Source organism: Crocodylus siamensis, chromosome 15 (genome assembly GCF_052110815.1).
Source record: "Crocodylus siamensis isolate JL-2025a chromosome 15, ASM5211081v1, whole genome shotgun sequence".
NCBI lineage: Eukaryota > Metazoa > Chordata > Crocodylia > Crocodylidae > Crocodylus > Crocodylus siamensis.
Genome location: NC_143409.1, coordinates 13,773,101 through 13,789,913, shown reverse-complemented (window position 1 = coordinate 13,789,913; position 16,813 = coordinate 13,773,101). Strand labels below are relative to the sequence as shown.

At 45.7% G+C, this 16,813-nt stretch overlaps 1 protein-coding gene across 4 annotated transcripts in view; it reads left to right on the top strand.

The window, feature by feature from the left end:
* Positions 1-16,813, top strand: part of NTRK3 (neurotrophic receptor tyrosine kinase 3) — a 298,100-nt gene that overhangs the window by 169,572 nt on the left and 111,715 nt on the right. For all 4 annotated transcript variants that reach the window (XM_090028540.1, XM_090028539.1, XM_090028542.1 and 1 more), the window contains one exon: positions 6,359-6,547. In XM_090028540.1, coding sequence (XP_089884666.1) covers positions 6,359-6,547 — 189 coding nt within the window. The remainder of the gene's footprint in view (positions 1-6,358; positions 6,548-16,813) is intronic.

Below are 16,813 nucleotides of genomic sequence, written 5' to 3'. Positions count from 1 at the left end.
AAAATATATAAAACCAGGTCTGTTTCAGAATGTGGTATGTATTTTGTGGTGACCCAGTTTGTAGACAAAGTTCCTCCCCCCACCCTCCATTATGGGTCATATACAATCCTTAATTAAATAGGTTAATTATGTGGCTCTTTGTATTATACAATGGAATTTGGATGGCACAATTAGTTCTTTTATGCTGATTATCAGATCAAAAATCCCATTCCAAAGGTCAGTTCCCTCTGGTGTGGGTGTGTATGTCCTGAAATGTGGGATGCACTCTTTCATAGCTCTTAGACCTAATCAGGGCCTGTGCTTTCTGCTGCTGTTTCTTATTTCTAGTGTGGATGAGGGAAAACCTTCTGGAACCATGTTTGGGAATCATATCCATTTTGCTGCCCCATCCAGACTACAAACTACAGGTACAGCAAATGAAGCCAGAGAATTATATGCCATCACTGATAGCCCAGGGATTTCAGAGAATCACCAGAGACATCTGGAGGACCAGTTGCCATTGAAAGGAATGAGAAATGGGTGCCCTTGTTCTCCTGCTGGCTTTGAAGATCCTGGTTATTGTGTAGATAGGCACTTAGGTTCACCAGAAGGAGACTCATAAAGCTCAGACGAGAAGATAAACACACTGTGGGTCCCCCCCTCTTCAGATATGGGAAAAACTATTTTCTGAAGGCCATTTAACTGCCAGTAAAAATATTACAGCTTGGGCGAGCTCCAGTCATGAGCAGGCCTATTAAAGAACCGGCCTGACCTGCCGAGGATGCTTGGTAGAGGTTATTCTCTCTAACAAGAGGGTGTTTTTGATTCTCTGCACCTGTCTGCTTGGAGAATTCATTGTTATGGAGGTTCATGAAGTGACCATTATCTTATTGTCTTTAATCTGTGGTTATGTGTATGTCCTGCCAGAAAATATACCTCTTCACTGCCTTAAATGATTGACCATTAGGATGTGGTCATGAAAATAGGAGCTCCTTTAGCTATTTATTATTTACTTTATTTTTATAACAAATTACCCACATAACTGTGTAAATTTGCCAGGCACTTTGCAGACATAGACAGAGAGGTGTACTGTGTGTCACTGAGTTTCCAAACACACACAAACAGGGGTAACCACAGGAGACTGCAACAAAGAAAAGCTGATAGGATATTTTCTCAGGGATGGCAGTTTCAGGGGAACTTGAAGACAGGAGAAGGATCTGCTTTGCAGCTGAAAAGAGGGATGGGTTACAGATGTGAAGGCAGAATCAAACCAGGAGGAGAGGGTGGGGAATCGGAGTAATTCTGGGGAAGAACTGGAAGAAGCCTTGATGAAAAAAAGGGGAAGAGAAGGATTGGGGAAGGGGGCAAGATGATGCAGGAATTTCTAGTGCTTGGTGGTGGGGCATGAATGGGAGCAGAGAATGAAAAAGATAGAAAGGAGCATCACTCCTTCTTCTAGAGAGCCCTTTGGATGGAAGAAAGGTATTTTTGATCAAAGCTACATGGCCCTGTGCTACACAACGGTGGAGACGGGAGGTTTTAGGAGAAAGAAAACACAAGAGCCAGTGTCACTGGTTGGTATGGAGTGATATGTTGGTTGGCAGATGTCTAAGCACAAGGCAAGGAGCTAGAAATGTAAGAAAAGCATAAAATAACAACTAAATGAGGAAGACACTTGGCTGGGTTGGCTCAGTCAGAGATGATCCTGCCTTGACCAGGGGGCTGGATTAGATGACTTCAGGGGATCCTTTCCAGTCCTACCTTCCTATCATCCTAAGGATGGAGGAAACTTGAACATTTGCTTGTGAGCGTTGTGCTTAATCTGATGATGTCTTGGTCTTGAGTGCATGAGGAAGGAAGTAGCTGGGTGCTATCTGATAACTGTGTCTCCTGGTCTCCAGCTGTGCATTTTCCAGGGATCATAAGTGCTTCCAGAATTAATCTCTGTTTTGACCATTATTGTGTATTTTTGGCATTGGACATGCGGGGACCAAGCACGGTATGTTGTATGTTTGGTCTTGGCAAAAGATGGCTGTGTCCTCAGAGGCAGACTGATGTATATTATCTGCAAGGAGCCTATGATCATCACCATCCTGTGGATTCGTCCTTTGTAATTCCTGCTTTTCCTGTAGGTGATGCTTATTCTGAGTTTGGCATCAGAGCTTTTGAGGTTAAGTAAATTCTACCAGTGCAGGATTATCCATTTGTCTCACTGCACTGAGATAAACCAAAATGCACTAGTAGCATCATTTCATTGTAAGATATGTCATGTGCTTTCACTGTTGTCTGTAAGAGGATGCACTCAATTTCCACTGCTCTCTTCAAATTGATCCCAAAGCACTGTACAAATGCTCCTAACCGACCAGACAAACTCCTGGCATTTAGGGATCATTTTCTGCATTACTAAATTGGGGCCATCTCTAGAACTGAATTCTGCATCCTTCTCTTCCCTGGCCAGGGTGTTTCTTCAGGTTCCCTGACATCATCCTGGAAAGTCTGTCCCTTTGTGTGAGTCTTTAGAAGCTATCGGTTCAAATCCTGGGTGAGAGTAATTTTAGCGGAGAGTCATTAGAAGGGGTGGGGATGTTCCCATTACCTCCAAGATGGGATCGATTGGGAGTCAGTGACTTAGAGGCCAAAGGCCCTGTACGTGTTGAACAAGCCAGAGCCCAAGTGCCATCGACATGTGCTCCTCTAGGTTTCAGCATGTAGCATTTCTTGCTCTCCCAAGGGCTGATGGGACACAGGTGGGGAACACCTGCAGCTGCCTGTGACCTCTGTTGAAGTTCTAGCTTCTCAGCATATTTCAAAAATCAAAGCCTACATTTATAGCACTGTTTATCAAAACCGTGCTATGGTGGGAGCATCTCAAGGGTCTTTTAGTTGAGGTCCGCACTTTCACGTCTTTCTGGCAACGCTCCTTCAGCAGAGAAGAGGCTTTTACTGATGGCTCAGCCACCAAAAGGCCTAGCAGTTATGTTGCTAGTAAAGTCCTTTTGCTGGTATAGTGTATTTTCCTCGACAAATCAGAGTACTTTGTATTGATCAACACAGTTTCTGACTGGTACAATAACATCTACTATAGGTGGGTTTTACTGGTATTCTTGTATTTAAAAAAATAGGTACAACCAAAATAGTAAAATTTTTAAATAAGGTCTAATCATGATGACTGTTAACCACCTTTTTTGCTCAGTTCCACCATATCCCTTCAACCACACCACATCCCTCATTTAGGACATCAGGAACTGAGCTGATGCTAAAAGGTTCAGGAGAACATCCATGCAAACATAGCCCTGTGAAGCTGCTTCCCATAGCTTACATTGTTGTCTCTTCAGGCTGACTGAAACGATGGCCAGTTTAACAGGGTGACCTAGAAGAACCGGTGGGGGAACTGGGGCTGGTACGTGGTGCCGCTGGGAGAGGTGGTGGCAGCCTGCTTGGCGGGGTGGGGAAGGGGTGAGTTGTGTGTGGAATCCACGAAGGACGAAAACCCAGAGCTCAGGAGCTAGCAGCAATGGGATGGGAACCCAGTGAGCCTTGCTCTTCCGTGCAAGATCAGATTGATTTGGAGTCGGGAAGGATTTTTTCCTTCTAGGTCAGACTTTCAAGGACTGTGGGGGGTTTTGCCTTCTTCTGTAGAGTGTGAGCAGGGTCCTCTTTCTAGGATCCTTTGAATCTACATTAGCCAATTACTTCTGTGGTTGCAGCGGCAGGGCATTGTCGGTGTCTTCATCTCCCCTGCTGTTACCTCTGGCATGTTGCAGGGGGTCAAAGCATGTAATCTTTCCTGCCTTGCAGTTGTGTGTGAGAGTTTGAACCAGTGATTCCTTGGATGAATGGTTGCCAGCCAATGCAGGGGTCTGGACTTGATAGCCTGGGAGTCCTCTTCCAGTTCTCTCCTGTCTTGAAGATAACAGGAATATAGACAAATTCCAAGGAAGCATCTATGACCAACCAGGTAGATCAGCATGATATCCATCTTGTAAGGGGAGTGGTTGAAGCCCCAGGGCTAGAGACATTTAAATAGAAGCAACAGTTTTCCATAGGACAGTTTTGAGGTCATGGAGATCTGTGGCTCTCACCCATCGCTAGAGCCCGCAGTGCTTGCCATCCTCTTCTCCGTGTCTGACTTCTCAGCATCCAGTGGGCAGGTTACCCCCAGAAAGCACCCTTCCTGCTGCTTGCAGTCACACACCGGTTGTGCACAGGTCCACGACAAGTGCGCACATACATGCACGTCCACACGCAGACACTCATAGTCGTGCACTTTCTGTTTGTCCTTTGAATGCCTTTTAGTTTCGACGCAAACTGAAAACACCTGATAGCTGCTTGTGTTCAGTTCTACTCCCAACAGAAGCATGTGGCGCAGAAGCTGAATTCTTCTGTTTCCTCTAATGTCACAGGAGCTGAGAATTATCTGGGTTCTGAAAATAACTACAAAAAAAGAGGAAAAAAAAAGGCACGAACCTGCCAAAAGAGACTCACAATAAAGGGAGAGACTTTTCCTTGCGACTAAAACACCTGTCACGGCTGCCAGGAATCCGTTAATTACACAATAATTTTATTATGTCCCGCTCGAAAGAACAAACAATACTTGAAGTCTGCAAAATGAGCGAGCTTTAGACTAGATTAATGCAGTCAGAATGTCTGAGCGGAGCCCGTATTCTCCGGATCCGCTCAGAAGCTCCGGGAGAGTAAAATGACTTGAAGACTCTCTTCTTTGTTACTAGCACCACATAATAAAGTAATTGTGCAATTAGAAATAGATTAGTGACAGAAGAGAGACATTTTCTACGTGGCGCAGGTAAAAGGCAGGATAACTTGAATGGGTTTAAAGCCTGAATGCAGCAGCTCTGCTCATCTTGGGTTGACCTACTGTTAGCCTCTGGCAGCTTCCAGAAAAGAAAAGAGAAGTGTCTCCAGCTGGCTGGGATTTTTCTTCCCCCAGTGTCTGAATAAATTGCTGTGTGTTTGATTAGGGATCTGAGGAGTGCATCCTTGCAGAGGCTTGCAATGAAATGCTGTCTTTCCTAAGCTCTTCAGGGTCCCCCATTTGTACAGGAGAGGTAGCCAGAGCTTGGGATTTTAGGCCTACGGATGGGGGTGTAGGTGTGGAGGGTCATGCCGGTGGCATTAATAGGGGGAAATACATTCATGATGAACCCTGAAGTTTCATTAAGGTGTCTGGCTTGAGGACATTCCCGCACTGAAAACTGTAAAAAAACAGCACCCTAAAATCAGAGTATAACTGAGGCTTGTAAAATATCTGGTGGTTTGAGAAGCAGGACATGGCTTTCAGGTCAGCTTCAGGGCATCAGTGTGCATCTGGGAAATGGCACGTGTCTGTGTGGAGTTGGACATTGTGTTCTTGGCTGTATGTGTGTGTTATGCATGGTTGCAGGGGTGTGAACACATGGGGTTTAGTGGGTAGTCTTTGCAAGAGGGCAGTGATATAAGTATGGGTGTTTGGGATGTGGGAATTACAAGGAGAGAGGGTATAGAGGTTTAGGATGTTAAAGATGGCTGTGGAGCTGGGTGTTTGGATATCTTGGGAGAAGAAAGGGGGTGTTTTTCGTAGAATTGTCATCTGAGTAGACTGTGGCAACGGGGCACACGCCACTTCAGTTCCCACCGAGCAACAAGAGTCAGCGCTTGCTTGGGAGGCATTGTGGCGAGAGGACTTGGGCCTCTCCATTAGGCCTGCCACCTTTCCCTGTGTCTGGATGGTGGGATCAATAAAGCATCCCTGTGAGTGAGCAACAAGTTGGGGAATGGGAATTCAAAAGTACTTGAAAAGAAAACAGGCAAATTAGAGATTGGGGGGAATCACTGGGCTTGACACAGCTCAGTGCAGACCTTGCTTCTGCCTCCTTTTAGAGCTTGCCTAAGGCTCTCCACGACTGGCCTTGGGGAGCTATCAGGTTTATGTCAGTGCAGGTGTGGTTGGACCAGAAGAGGGTGGAGTTGAGAGATTAAGCAAGTGGGAGAGATGGTCTGAGCATAAATTAGAAACCTAGGAAGCACCAGGCCAATATTGTAGTATTTGACCAGGAACTGGACTATCTCATACTACCCCCGAGAGCAGGGCTGGGGTCTGTGCTGTAGCTGTTCTGGAAGCAGAGGGCATTAGTCTCGAAGATTATCAGACGGGTGCCTCTGAACTTGATGGATCCCTCTGCTTCACGTGTTATCTGGGAGAGCAGATCACTCAGGATCAGAGAGCTTCCCTGCATAATTAACCCTATGCAGGAAGTTGGACATAATGTTTTCCCAGTTGATGAAGCTAACCCCATGAACCATGAATTGCAATTAATAGGGGGATCCAAGTCTCTCATTTCTCCATTGTTATACCTGATGATTTTTTGTGTGATGCTTTTAGGTCCGGTGGCAGTGATCAGCGGTGAGGAGGACTCCGCCAGCCCTCTCCATCATATCAACCATGGTATCACCACACCGTCATCGTTGGATGCTGGCCCAGACACGGTGGTGATCGGCATGACCCGTATTCCGGTCATTGAGAACCCCCAGTACTTCCGACAAGGCCACAACTGCCACAAACCAGACACATGTAAGTGCCTGATCCAGTCGGATCCTTCTGGCGATGGGGCGATGAGAATGAGGGTGGGGAAGGAGTCAGGGAAGGAGAAAAGACAAGGAGGAAGTTAAAGAGGAGGAAGAATGGTTGGTGAGGAGAATGGGTCTTGTATGGTTCAGAAACCAAACTGAATCTCAGGTCTCAAGCATCACAGCATACATATAGGAGACTTCCCACCCTCACCCTCCACCCCACCTTCACCCTCCTGTCACCACCCACCAATCACCTTCCCCACATGAGGCAGCAGCACCTGAAAATGGTGTCTACAGATGTCTGCAGTGGCCACTCTACTAGGGCAGTAACAAGAGCAACTTGGGAGCACGAGGCATTAGAGAGACCAGCTGCCTCCCTGGGTCCCCTTCTGACATCAAGAGATTTTCTCACCTTGTAGCCAGGGCTGCCTCCTTAGACCTCCAGCTGTCCAAAGGGCAGGGGCAGAAGGCTTTGCAGACAGGGCAGATGCATGGAAAACTTCTGGAGAAAGAGGGCAACAGATCCAGATCTCTATTACTTATATACAGGGGCTGTCGAAAAGCACATCTCCCCATGCCTATGTACACTGTGAACTCAGTCTATTCAAATAACCGATATCATCCTCACCCACTCCTGAAGTTCCTTCCCTACTGAGCAGGAGCCCTCATAAACTAATAAGAAAATCAGAGCTATTACAAGGACGCTTCCTTGGGAATATGGGTCAGCGCTTTCCATGGCTGCTCCTGGGGTCACTGCTGCCCCAAGCATGGAGTCCTTACTCAGTCAATAGAGGAGGTGCCATCCCGTCTCTGCTTCTTCACCCTTTTCTAATCTCCAGAAACAAACTGTACCACGTGGAAGGTTCAGATCATCTCCCCTCCCATTATTTTTCATCTTTTCCGCATGTCTTCGTTCCAGCCAGGACTGGATGCACAAAAGGTTGCAAGAAAAGTTATTGTCGCTGCCTTTCTGGCTGCTCAAAGGTGGGAAATATGTTTCTGCAGAGTCGCCTCCTGTCAGATTTCCAGACCTTGATGCATAAGCCGAGGAAATCTGACTCCACATCCGAACTCTGAGGCGCTTGTAGGCAGCACGCATCCGAGCCTACAGCGATGCACCCAGCGTGGGGCGCTAGGCAGGATGTTGATTCTTTATGGCCACTTCTCTTACAGTCAGGCGAAGGTGAGCAGTACCCTTCCTCTCATGCAGAGAGGTCTCTCTGACTAGTCCTATTGCTTACCTTCACAGGAGCTCATAGAGGAAAATCAGGAGCTGGGCCTCCAATCCAAAGCTGCTGATCATTGCGCTTCAATCACCAGAGCAATGGGGTGTATCCAATTACCGTGCCTGACTTTCACTTTGATTTTTTTTCTTTTATTGTATGTATCGTGGTCTGTTTGTCTAGAGCGGGGGAGGAGGTGTTGGTTAGATAGAAGGAGCCAAGGAACCTGGAAGTAGTGTGGTGCTTCTGTGCCGTGTTTGTGTTCTCTGTTTCTTAAAGCACTTCAGCTCGAAGCGATTTGCAGACTGTTGGCTTGTTTTCTCTCTTTCTCTTGTCTCTCTATTGTGCAAAGTGACCATGTGGTTTTGTGAGCGTCATTCTAGTAGGGTTGGTAGCAGCTTAAAGGATCGTGTTTTTTCTCTGAGTTATGCCCTCTGAGTCTCATCAGATTTTAGCAGGGTTGCAGGCGAAGTAGATCACAGCAGGATTTGGCGAAAATGTTTCACGGATTCGGTACAATTAAAACCTGAAAAGTTCAGCATGCAGCAATACCACTTAGGGCTGTAATCTGTATCCGTTTCTCCCGTGGAACAGGCCACACGGGGAAAGTTTAACGTTGTAAATACACGTGCTCATGGAAAACCACTTGCTTCTCGACTTGCCTGCCAAGACTCAGCCTAGGGCCAGTAGTGTGGAAGACAGGACTCCAGTCTTTACATGCGTCTTCAGGTGCTAACCATGGTCAAGACTTGGCAGGCTAAAAGCTCTTTAATGATTTTCCAGAAGCTTTTGAAATTACCTGTCCCTAATTCTGTGTCTGCTATGAGACCAAAGACAGGGTTGTTTTTTGCTGTTTCTTTATATTTTAAGACCCAGTCTTTTAGATCTTCCCCAGCAAACCTCCCTGTCACTTCAGTGGTTCTGTTGTCTGTGGAGAAGGGATAAATCCTTGGATATTTTTGCACTTCGCCTTTGAAATCGCCAGACTTTTTGGAGCCCTGTTGTAGATTCCCTTTTGTTTTGTATTTTCCCCACATGGCTCTAACCAACCTGAATTTGGTCTGGTGTGTCTGCCCTGGGATGGTTTTGCTGTTCTCATTCCTTTAACCATTTACAGAGCTTGTTTTCTCCTCTCAAGAACTTGGACACAACTGCATTTTTCCACCCCTACCACAGAAGGAGAGCTGAACAGGAGGAGAGAGACAGAAGTCCACTGGTACCCAGCAGAGTCTATTTAGGAAAAGCATTGGTTTAGTGCTTGGGCACATCAGTGGCAAGTAGGCACTTTCCTTTTGATCAGTCCCATCCGTTAAATCCACGGCCTGGGAGCAAGTCTGTGCAGTCTGTCATTAGCAAAGGCGTTAGCTCCAAGTAAACCCTGCAGCCCAGCTTCTGTCCTGTGCAGACTGGTTTTGCTAATGCACCATGCCTGCATTCATGTGGCTTCTCCTCCACTTTAGCTTTACTTTCTTCTTACCCCATCAGCATCACCAGTTGGCTGGCCATACTGCTGGGTGGCGCCTGGGCTGAGGACATGCCGATACCCATTACCGAACTACAATGGGGAGAAAGAACTCTATATGTTTAATGTAGTATTAATAGTACATTGGCGTGATATAGATTTCTGTCACCCTCTATACTAACAAACATCGCTTATCACACGGGAATGACGGATGTTTATTCCCAGCCACTTAGTTCTGCATAATGGAATTGCAGATGAAATATGGAAAACAGCTCGCTGCCTGCTGAGCTGTGGCCCCTCTCGCTGTTGCTGTACAATGCTGTCCTGTGGGTTCTCCTCTAGCAGGGCCATTAGTTAATGCTGTCTGCAAGGAGACAGAGACATTTGTTACTGACTATGGATACACTGTCCTTTCTCTGCTAATAGGATGAAGGATGTGGGACCTGGCGCTCTCACCTATGACTTTCTGGGAGTGTTGGCTTCAGGGGGGTTTCTTTTTCATCTCCTGGCTGCTGCTCCCAGAACGAAGGGAACAGAAGGGATGCGTGTGGGTCTTAATCGCTCTTCTGTTCGTTGGTAGCAGGGGCTGCATCGCACTGTCCCCACACTGTGAAGGGCTGACTCTTCTGGACTTCTTACTCTGCCCCTTCCCTCCTTTCTGGCCCCCGTAATCCTGCAAGCTTCAAGTGCACATTGCAATGGTTGCACTAGGGTTTGGAATGACTTGTTCAGATAAACCAAAGTTTTACTTGAGTGATTCTCATGCCAAGACAGAAGTTTTAACCAGGGGTCAGGTCTTAGATGGGGTGTAGCCTGGGCATATTGAGCTCAGATTTGATTGCAATAAAGCCCTTCTCCCCCACACCTCCCCGCCCCCCCCGGTTGCTGAAGTGGGATTGGGTGGATGTATCTTTTTTACTGAACATTTAGGGCACAGGAAGAGTGGCAGGTTCTGATGAATCTGTGCTCCATTGCCATCTAGTAATAATACACTTCAGACAAGATGTGGGTCTAACTTGGTTTGGGCCAGGGGACTGTAAAGAAAAGAAGTCATCAGATGGAAGAAAGAAAAAAACTCAGCAGTGGATCAGATGGATCCATCCCACGAGCCGCGCTTGTCACAAAGTAAAACATGACTCCTGAAAACATTTCCTGAAAAGGACTATCAGTTCTTGTGGGCAGGAAATGGCATTTTGCTACAATTAACCACACAATCAATACAAAGCAATGGATGTTTGCCTGGGACAAATTGTACATGGTTGCAGTTGTGCTGATGGGAGAGGTCAGATGTCACTATTTTGACCAGGAATAGATGCACTCGGTGATAACAATGGAGGTTTTCCATGCTACCTCCCATTTGCCCATTCCCATTGGATTTGGTGGGATCTGTTTTGCCATCTATCTACATTTAGGATTCCTGATGATGAAAAACAGGCAATTAGGAGGAGCTGCAGATTTCTAAGATCAAAAATTTGAGAAGTCGTATGGAAAGCTTTTGAGGCTCACCTTGCTTTGTGTAGTCATAAATAACCAAGTGGACCCTGCAGGTAGTAAGGGAACTTCTTGATCTTTAGGCTCTGTACAAATACTATAGCAAATTCTACAGTCGTACCTGTTTAGCCAGAACAAATACCTTGGGAAAGGTTTCTCTAGAGAAATTTTAGTTGTTTTGAAACTCTTCCAGAGCAGCAGTAAAAAGAGGGAGTCTCAACATGAGAAATTGTGTCCTTGAAAGGATTTAATTTTTGTTGAACCTCCATCAAGAGAATGTATGTGAAGCAATGGTTAGTTTGGGGGAGTTTGCTAACTCTGAATGGGAGGCTTCTTCCACAGTAAAAACAATGGCACTGGAGACATTTGATGACTGCTTTGTTGTGAGCTTCTGCTACTTCTGACTGGCAATGACTGGCACTTGGCTTATTTTCCACTGTTAGGCCTGGTACAGCCTTAGCACCGTGATGCGGTTGCCACATGGGCAGAGCAGACGTCCTTCCATAGAGTTCTAATGAGGGCTTTTTTATGACCTCATTTATTACAGGCTGCCCTGACATAATTACATATTCAAAGTTAGTAATTACACATATTCATGCTAATTAAGTAATTAGATATAATTATGCTAACTGTAAATACATGGTAATCTGCTAAAAAGAAGTACTTCAAAAAAACCAAGACAAATCACACAATAAAGGCACCATCAGCAGCCTTTTATACACATCACTGTCTTTTAAGAGGGACAGCATGGATGGTCTTTTCAGAAATCATACTTATTAGGAACATAGGAAATCTGTTTGTTTGTTCCTCAGCTGCTTTTGATTCATGTTAGACAGTGGAAGTTGACAAAGGGTATTGGTAGTGATAAGAAAACTGGGTTTTTATTTTTATTTTTATTTTTTTTACTATTTTGCATCTCTAGTTTTTTTAAACAAACACCATTTAATTACTGCTTTCACCCAGGGATGTTTCCATGTTCTGCAAGATGCAAAAGTTAGGTGGTAAATGTTTCAACTTGAAATTTTTGCATGTTTTTGTAAAAATAAATCTTCTGATACTAAAAAAAAAAAAAAAAAGGAAACATTTCTGCAAGGATTTTATATATATTTTTCCCTTCTACAAAATGTGACTCTTGAGCCAGGTTGGACAACAGTGTCCCCTTAAACTCTTGATAAGTCACCATAGTAAGTAAATGGAAAGGTAAGCAGCCTCAGTCTTGAAATCCCTTGCAGGTTCTTCAGTCTGCCACACAAATACCACCTATCCCTTCCCCCGGGCATTAAAAAAGCAGAGACCCATTGCCCCTTCTATTCTCGCAGGAGGGCAGTGCTAAGTGACCCGTCTACACTGAGGTTCCTCCTTCTGGGGTGCATCAGCATGTTGCACTGTCACCCCTCATAGCAAATGTGTTTGTGGGTGATATGGAGGGGTGGGGAACGCGGGTGGATGTATTCTCAATGTGCTGATGATGTCCAGTTTTATGTTTCCATCTTCTGCAACCCAGGGTATGGCTCACACAGGGTCAGGGTGAGATTGGAGCCTTGGAGAAAATGAATGAATCGACAATCTTGGAGACTGATATCATTATGCTGAATAATAGGAAGCAGCAAGATGTCTGTGATCATACCAGGCCTCTTTCCTTGTGGTGTGTTTTATTTATTTCTGCATCTTGAGGGTTTCATTAGGTTCCTAGCTGTTTTTCATTGACAAAAAGCAGGAGTGACCAAGGCACCTTTCCTTCTGGCTGGGGAGGTGTCACTTTTCCCCTTCCAAAAAAACCAAACAAACCCATAATCCTCAAAACACCTCCATCTGTCTTGGTCCCAGTAGCCAGTTCCTAGCCCAAATTGTCAGATTTGACAGTAGGCAGTGCTCATATGGCACCTCGGAGAAATGAAGGAAACCAATCCCTAGAGATATTTAGATACTCAGCACTGAAACACAATGTAAGGAAAAAACTGTACAGATTCTGAAGTGGTAGGGGAAGGAGTGGGTGAACAAGGTCTAAAAAGTATCTTGTGTCTCTATACTTAAGTTGGCTATTGTGGATTTCTTGCTTGGTCTGATGAAAACAATCCTAGTAGTCATCTTTTAGCAGGTGGATAATTGTAGTGATCCTAAATGCGCATCCTGCTCCCCACCCCTTCAACTGTAGCTCCCCAATAGGGTCTCGCTGGAAACCTCTCGTACCAGGAGCTAATGCCGGACGCTTGTGAACAGGGTGGATAGTTTGAATCCCACAGGTAATAACCATCTATTTTCAGAGTAGATGCTACAGTAGGTTCTCCAAGTAACATGTGAGCAGGGAGTCAGCAGAGAGGACTGTCCTGTCTCCCAGAAGATGATTTAAGCTGTGCAGAGAGCCACATCAGGAAAACACCTGGCTCCCACTGCCCTTTTGGGCCCCTTCCTCTGCCTGACAGCTGTGAGGAAAGGTCCATTTGGCCACTGAAGCCTAGTCTGCATTGCTAAGTTTTGCCAGTGGGATTTTGAGGGCATTCATACCCAGTGACCCATTCTGCCAACACAGCCACTCATCCTCTGCCAAGAAGAGTGGGGATTCTGGCATAACCTGGCAGGCAGCTTGAGACGTGTATATGCCCCTGTATCTTCAGCTGGTTATTCAACAGCTGGTGGCTTCCCAAAGTACTTTTTGCTCTCTAAGAGCACAGCTGTTCAGGGGAGCTGTGCAGAGCCCTCAAAAGTACATGGGTGCGCATGCACGCTCCTGGCATGGTGATGATACCAAGGCAGAGAGAGGTGGGTCTAGATATGGGCTGAGATGCCTATCCCGCTCACCTAGTGTGACGATTTCTCAGCTGGTTTCTCTCAGTGATTCTCTCTGGGCTGCTGTGCCCTTCTCTGCCTGAGCTGAGAGCTTGACATGGAGAACAAATGGTTATAAAGCAGTTGCTGGCAAGTTGAACCTTAGCTGTGGGAGGAGAGTTGGTGACTTCTCAGGTTCACCCAGGGTGCATGCTGAGCTGCAGTTTAACCCTCAGGATAACTCCACTGAGAGTTGGTCCTCGGCCTTTTTACCGCTGGCTACTGGAACCAACAGTGTATCAGGCAGCAGAGGAATGTCTGGCAGCCCAGCAAGTACACGGCAATATGTACCCATGTATCTGGTCCACTGGCCAGCATGGCAGGTGTTTTCTGTTTGGGCCCATTCAGGAGAAGCCAAACAGCTAAGGAGAAAAGCTCTCATCCTGGCTTCCTCTGCCTGAACCCTGCTGGCTTTGGAAGGAGTTGCTGTAACCGGTGCAGCAGAGCTTGTTGGGACAATCCTGTCCCGCTGTAGATGCGACATGCACGCCATTTTTATTTGCATACAAGCAAATTGCCTCCCGCAGCTGTGAGGGGGTTAGATCCCTATCTCTATTGCTTTAATGGGTGTTTATTGGAGATGTTTGTAGCAACCATCCAGATCAAAGGCCATTAAGCAGAACCCAGGCTGTGCAGGAGGGACTGAAGCTGACAGCGCAGCTGCAGTGGGTGATACTGTAGCAGGAAGCCTCCCTCCTGGGTGCAGCGATTCCAGTTGCATTAGAAAACAAACTGTTAAATCACTCCTGAATCTTGTTCTGTGCAGCAGACAGTGACCTGCCAAGCAGGGAGACAGCACTACTGAAAAGGAGAGACCTCATACAGACATCAAACAGTCGGCAAGGTCTTCCTGTAAGCACACATCCACCTTCCCCTCTGGCCTCCAAAGCACTCCGGAGAACCTTTAATCCTGGTGCGTGTGGAGGTGACAGCTAGGGTTAGCTCGCCCGAGGTGGTTTCAGAAAGGGAGCCAAAGACGTGTCAACTGACAGACGCTCTAACAAGCAAAGCAAGGAAAGGCGCTCAGCCTATTTGCTACTGGACCAAAGAGGCTGTTAGCACAGGAGGTTTATCGCAAGCTGCATGTCCAAAAAGGGTCCTTTGAATCGCATCCGCTCAGCAGTATGGCAGCAAACACCACCAAATTGGGACAGTGACACGATCTGACAAACACTTAACTGCAGTTGGAGCATATGTCCCTTTGGGTTTTGTTCACATGAGTGTGCGCTTGCACATGGGGATGCTCCTGTGCATTTGTTTATACCTACCTTCTCGCATCCCCATCTGCCGCCTCTGTGGATATGTATTTATTCACCCACTTGCATACACACATACTCATTCATCCATACCCCTATATACTTAAACACATGTTCACTCCTACCACGCAGAGAGGTGTGGTGTAAAAGCAGAGCTGAATTAGTTAGAGGCACTCGCTCGCTCACCCAGGCACGTATTCTCACACGTACATTCACGCCTGCTTATTAAACACCTCTGTCTCACAAATAACTGCATCTGTGAACTCCAGCTTCTGCTGAGCATGCTGTCACTTCTGCCGCCCTTTGACCCGAGCCCAGCAACAACAATAAATATGCTGACACACAGTCTGGACAGCATCGCTTTCATGTATTGTCCCAAGTTTTCAAAAATTCATGTGTCTGTAATTTCTGGTAGGTGAAAAGTTTTTCATCGGTTGGCAGCTGAGACATGGTTTTCAATTCTGGCAAGTCACAAGCCATGAGACACAGTGGGAGTGATGGGGGTAAGAAAGAAAGAATGGGGCAGGTTGTGGATGGAGGAGGGAGGAGAGACAGTACCAGGCCATAGATCCTTTGTGTAATTATCTGGGTTGATTATGTGTCTGTATTTTCAATATTCACCTGATTTCTCTCAGTCCCATGCAGTTCTTGGGGCTAAGACAGCCTCCTCTGCCACAGAAATACATAACTCTATTCATCGTCCATTTGCTCCCCTTGCCCAGGGCTTCTGCTTACTTGACTGAAATAATGTAATGTAAAGTAATTCTCAATTTGGTCTGAAAATACTGTTAACTCAAAAAGTCCTGGTGTCTGTAGCAATGAAGAAGAAATCAGAATGATCTTCTAACAATTCATTGATTGTGTGGACTATGCTTTGGGTAGTTTTAAAGGTAGAGTTGTATGTGTGTGTGCGTGCATGTGTGTGTGTATAGCTGAACTTTCTCTAAGGTAATTATTTATTGCGATTTTATTGAGTTTGGTCTGGCTTATACATCTAAAGTATTTTGAGCTGCTTTTGACTTCCCAATATATCCATGAAGATCATTTCTCCAACATGGCTGCAGTATGTTGTGATTCCCTTGAAAAGCTTATTTGGTAAGAGCGAGCAGGCAGATTGTAAAAGTCCTTAGGAAACAATGTCATGTCCTCTGAGTGTAATCAGTCAACGAGGATTTGTTTTGCAGGGGGAAATGTAGAGATATTGCATCCTATTGGAGAGTTTTGTATGAGCAAAGTCATCTTGAACAGATTAACTTGTTCAAAGCACGTGCTCTTTATCTCCGCTGATTGTCCAGTTGAATTAAACCTCCTAAGGAAGGCAGTTGTTAATAAGGAGTCCAGCTGCATCTTAGAAAAATATGCCTCCAAACACAGCAGGAGCATCATTAGTATCATCACCCATTCCCAAAAGCCATGTGGCCTTGCATGCTGGAAGTGATAACATGGTATTGGGTCAGTAGTAACTGCAGCAGCGCTTTCTATTTCCGGGGTTGCTTTTGGAATAAAACCTCCCTCCTTTCTTTTGGTTAACAGCATTTACTCTCCAAAATGGCATATTAGAACATGACAGAACTGAAACCCAAGCAGAGACCAAGGCTGAGGGATGATTTCTCCAAATATCTTCTTGTGTTACAGGGGGCAGAGCGGTGCTCCTGATTTCAGCTATGGGGCCACTTAGTGCCAAGAAGGTTGTAAATGCTTGTTAATTCTGGGTTATTATGAAAACTTATTCATTATGCTTTGCATTTCAGTAGCACCCAGAGGTCTATTAATATATTTGCATATGTTTTATGTCTAATCCTTTTAATATTTTTTGAGTCTTGTTGCACTGTTGGCCTCCACCTCCTGCAGCAGTGAGTTCCACAGGTTAATATTAGGGCTGTGAGAAACAGCAGCATTTCATTTTGATTTCTGTTTCGACAGAACAGTGTTTCGTTTCGTTTTGTTTCGTCAAAACTGTTTCGCTGTTTTGACACTGTTTCGACGTTTTGTCCATAGGCTATAATGGG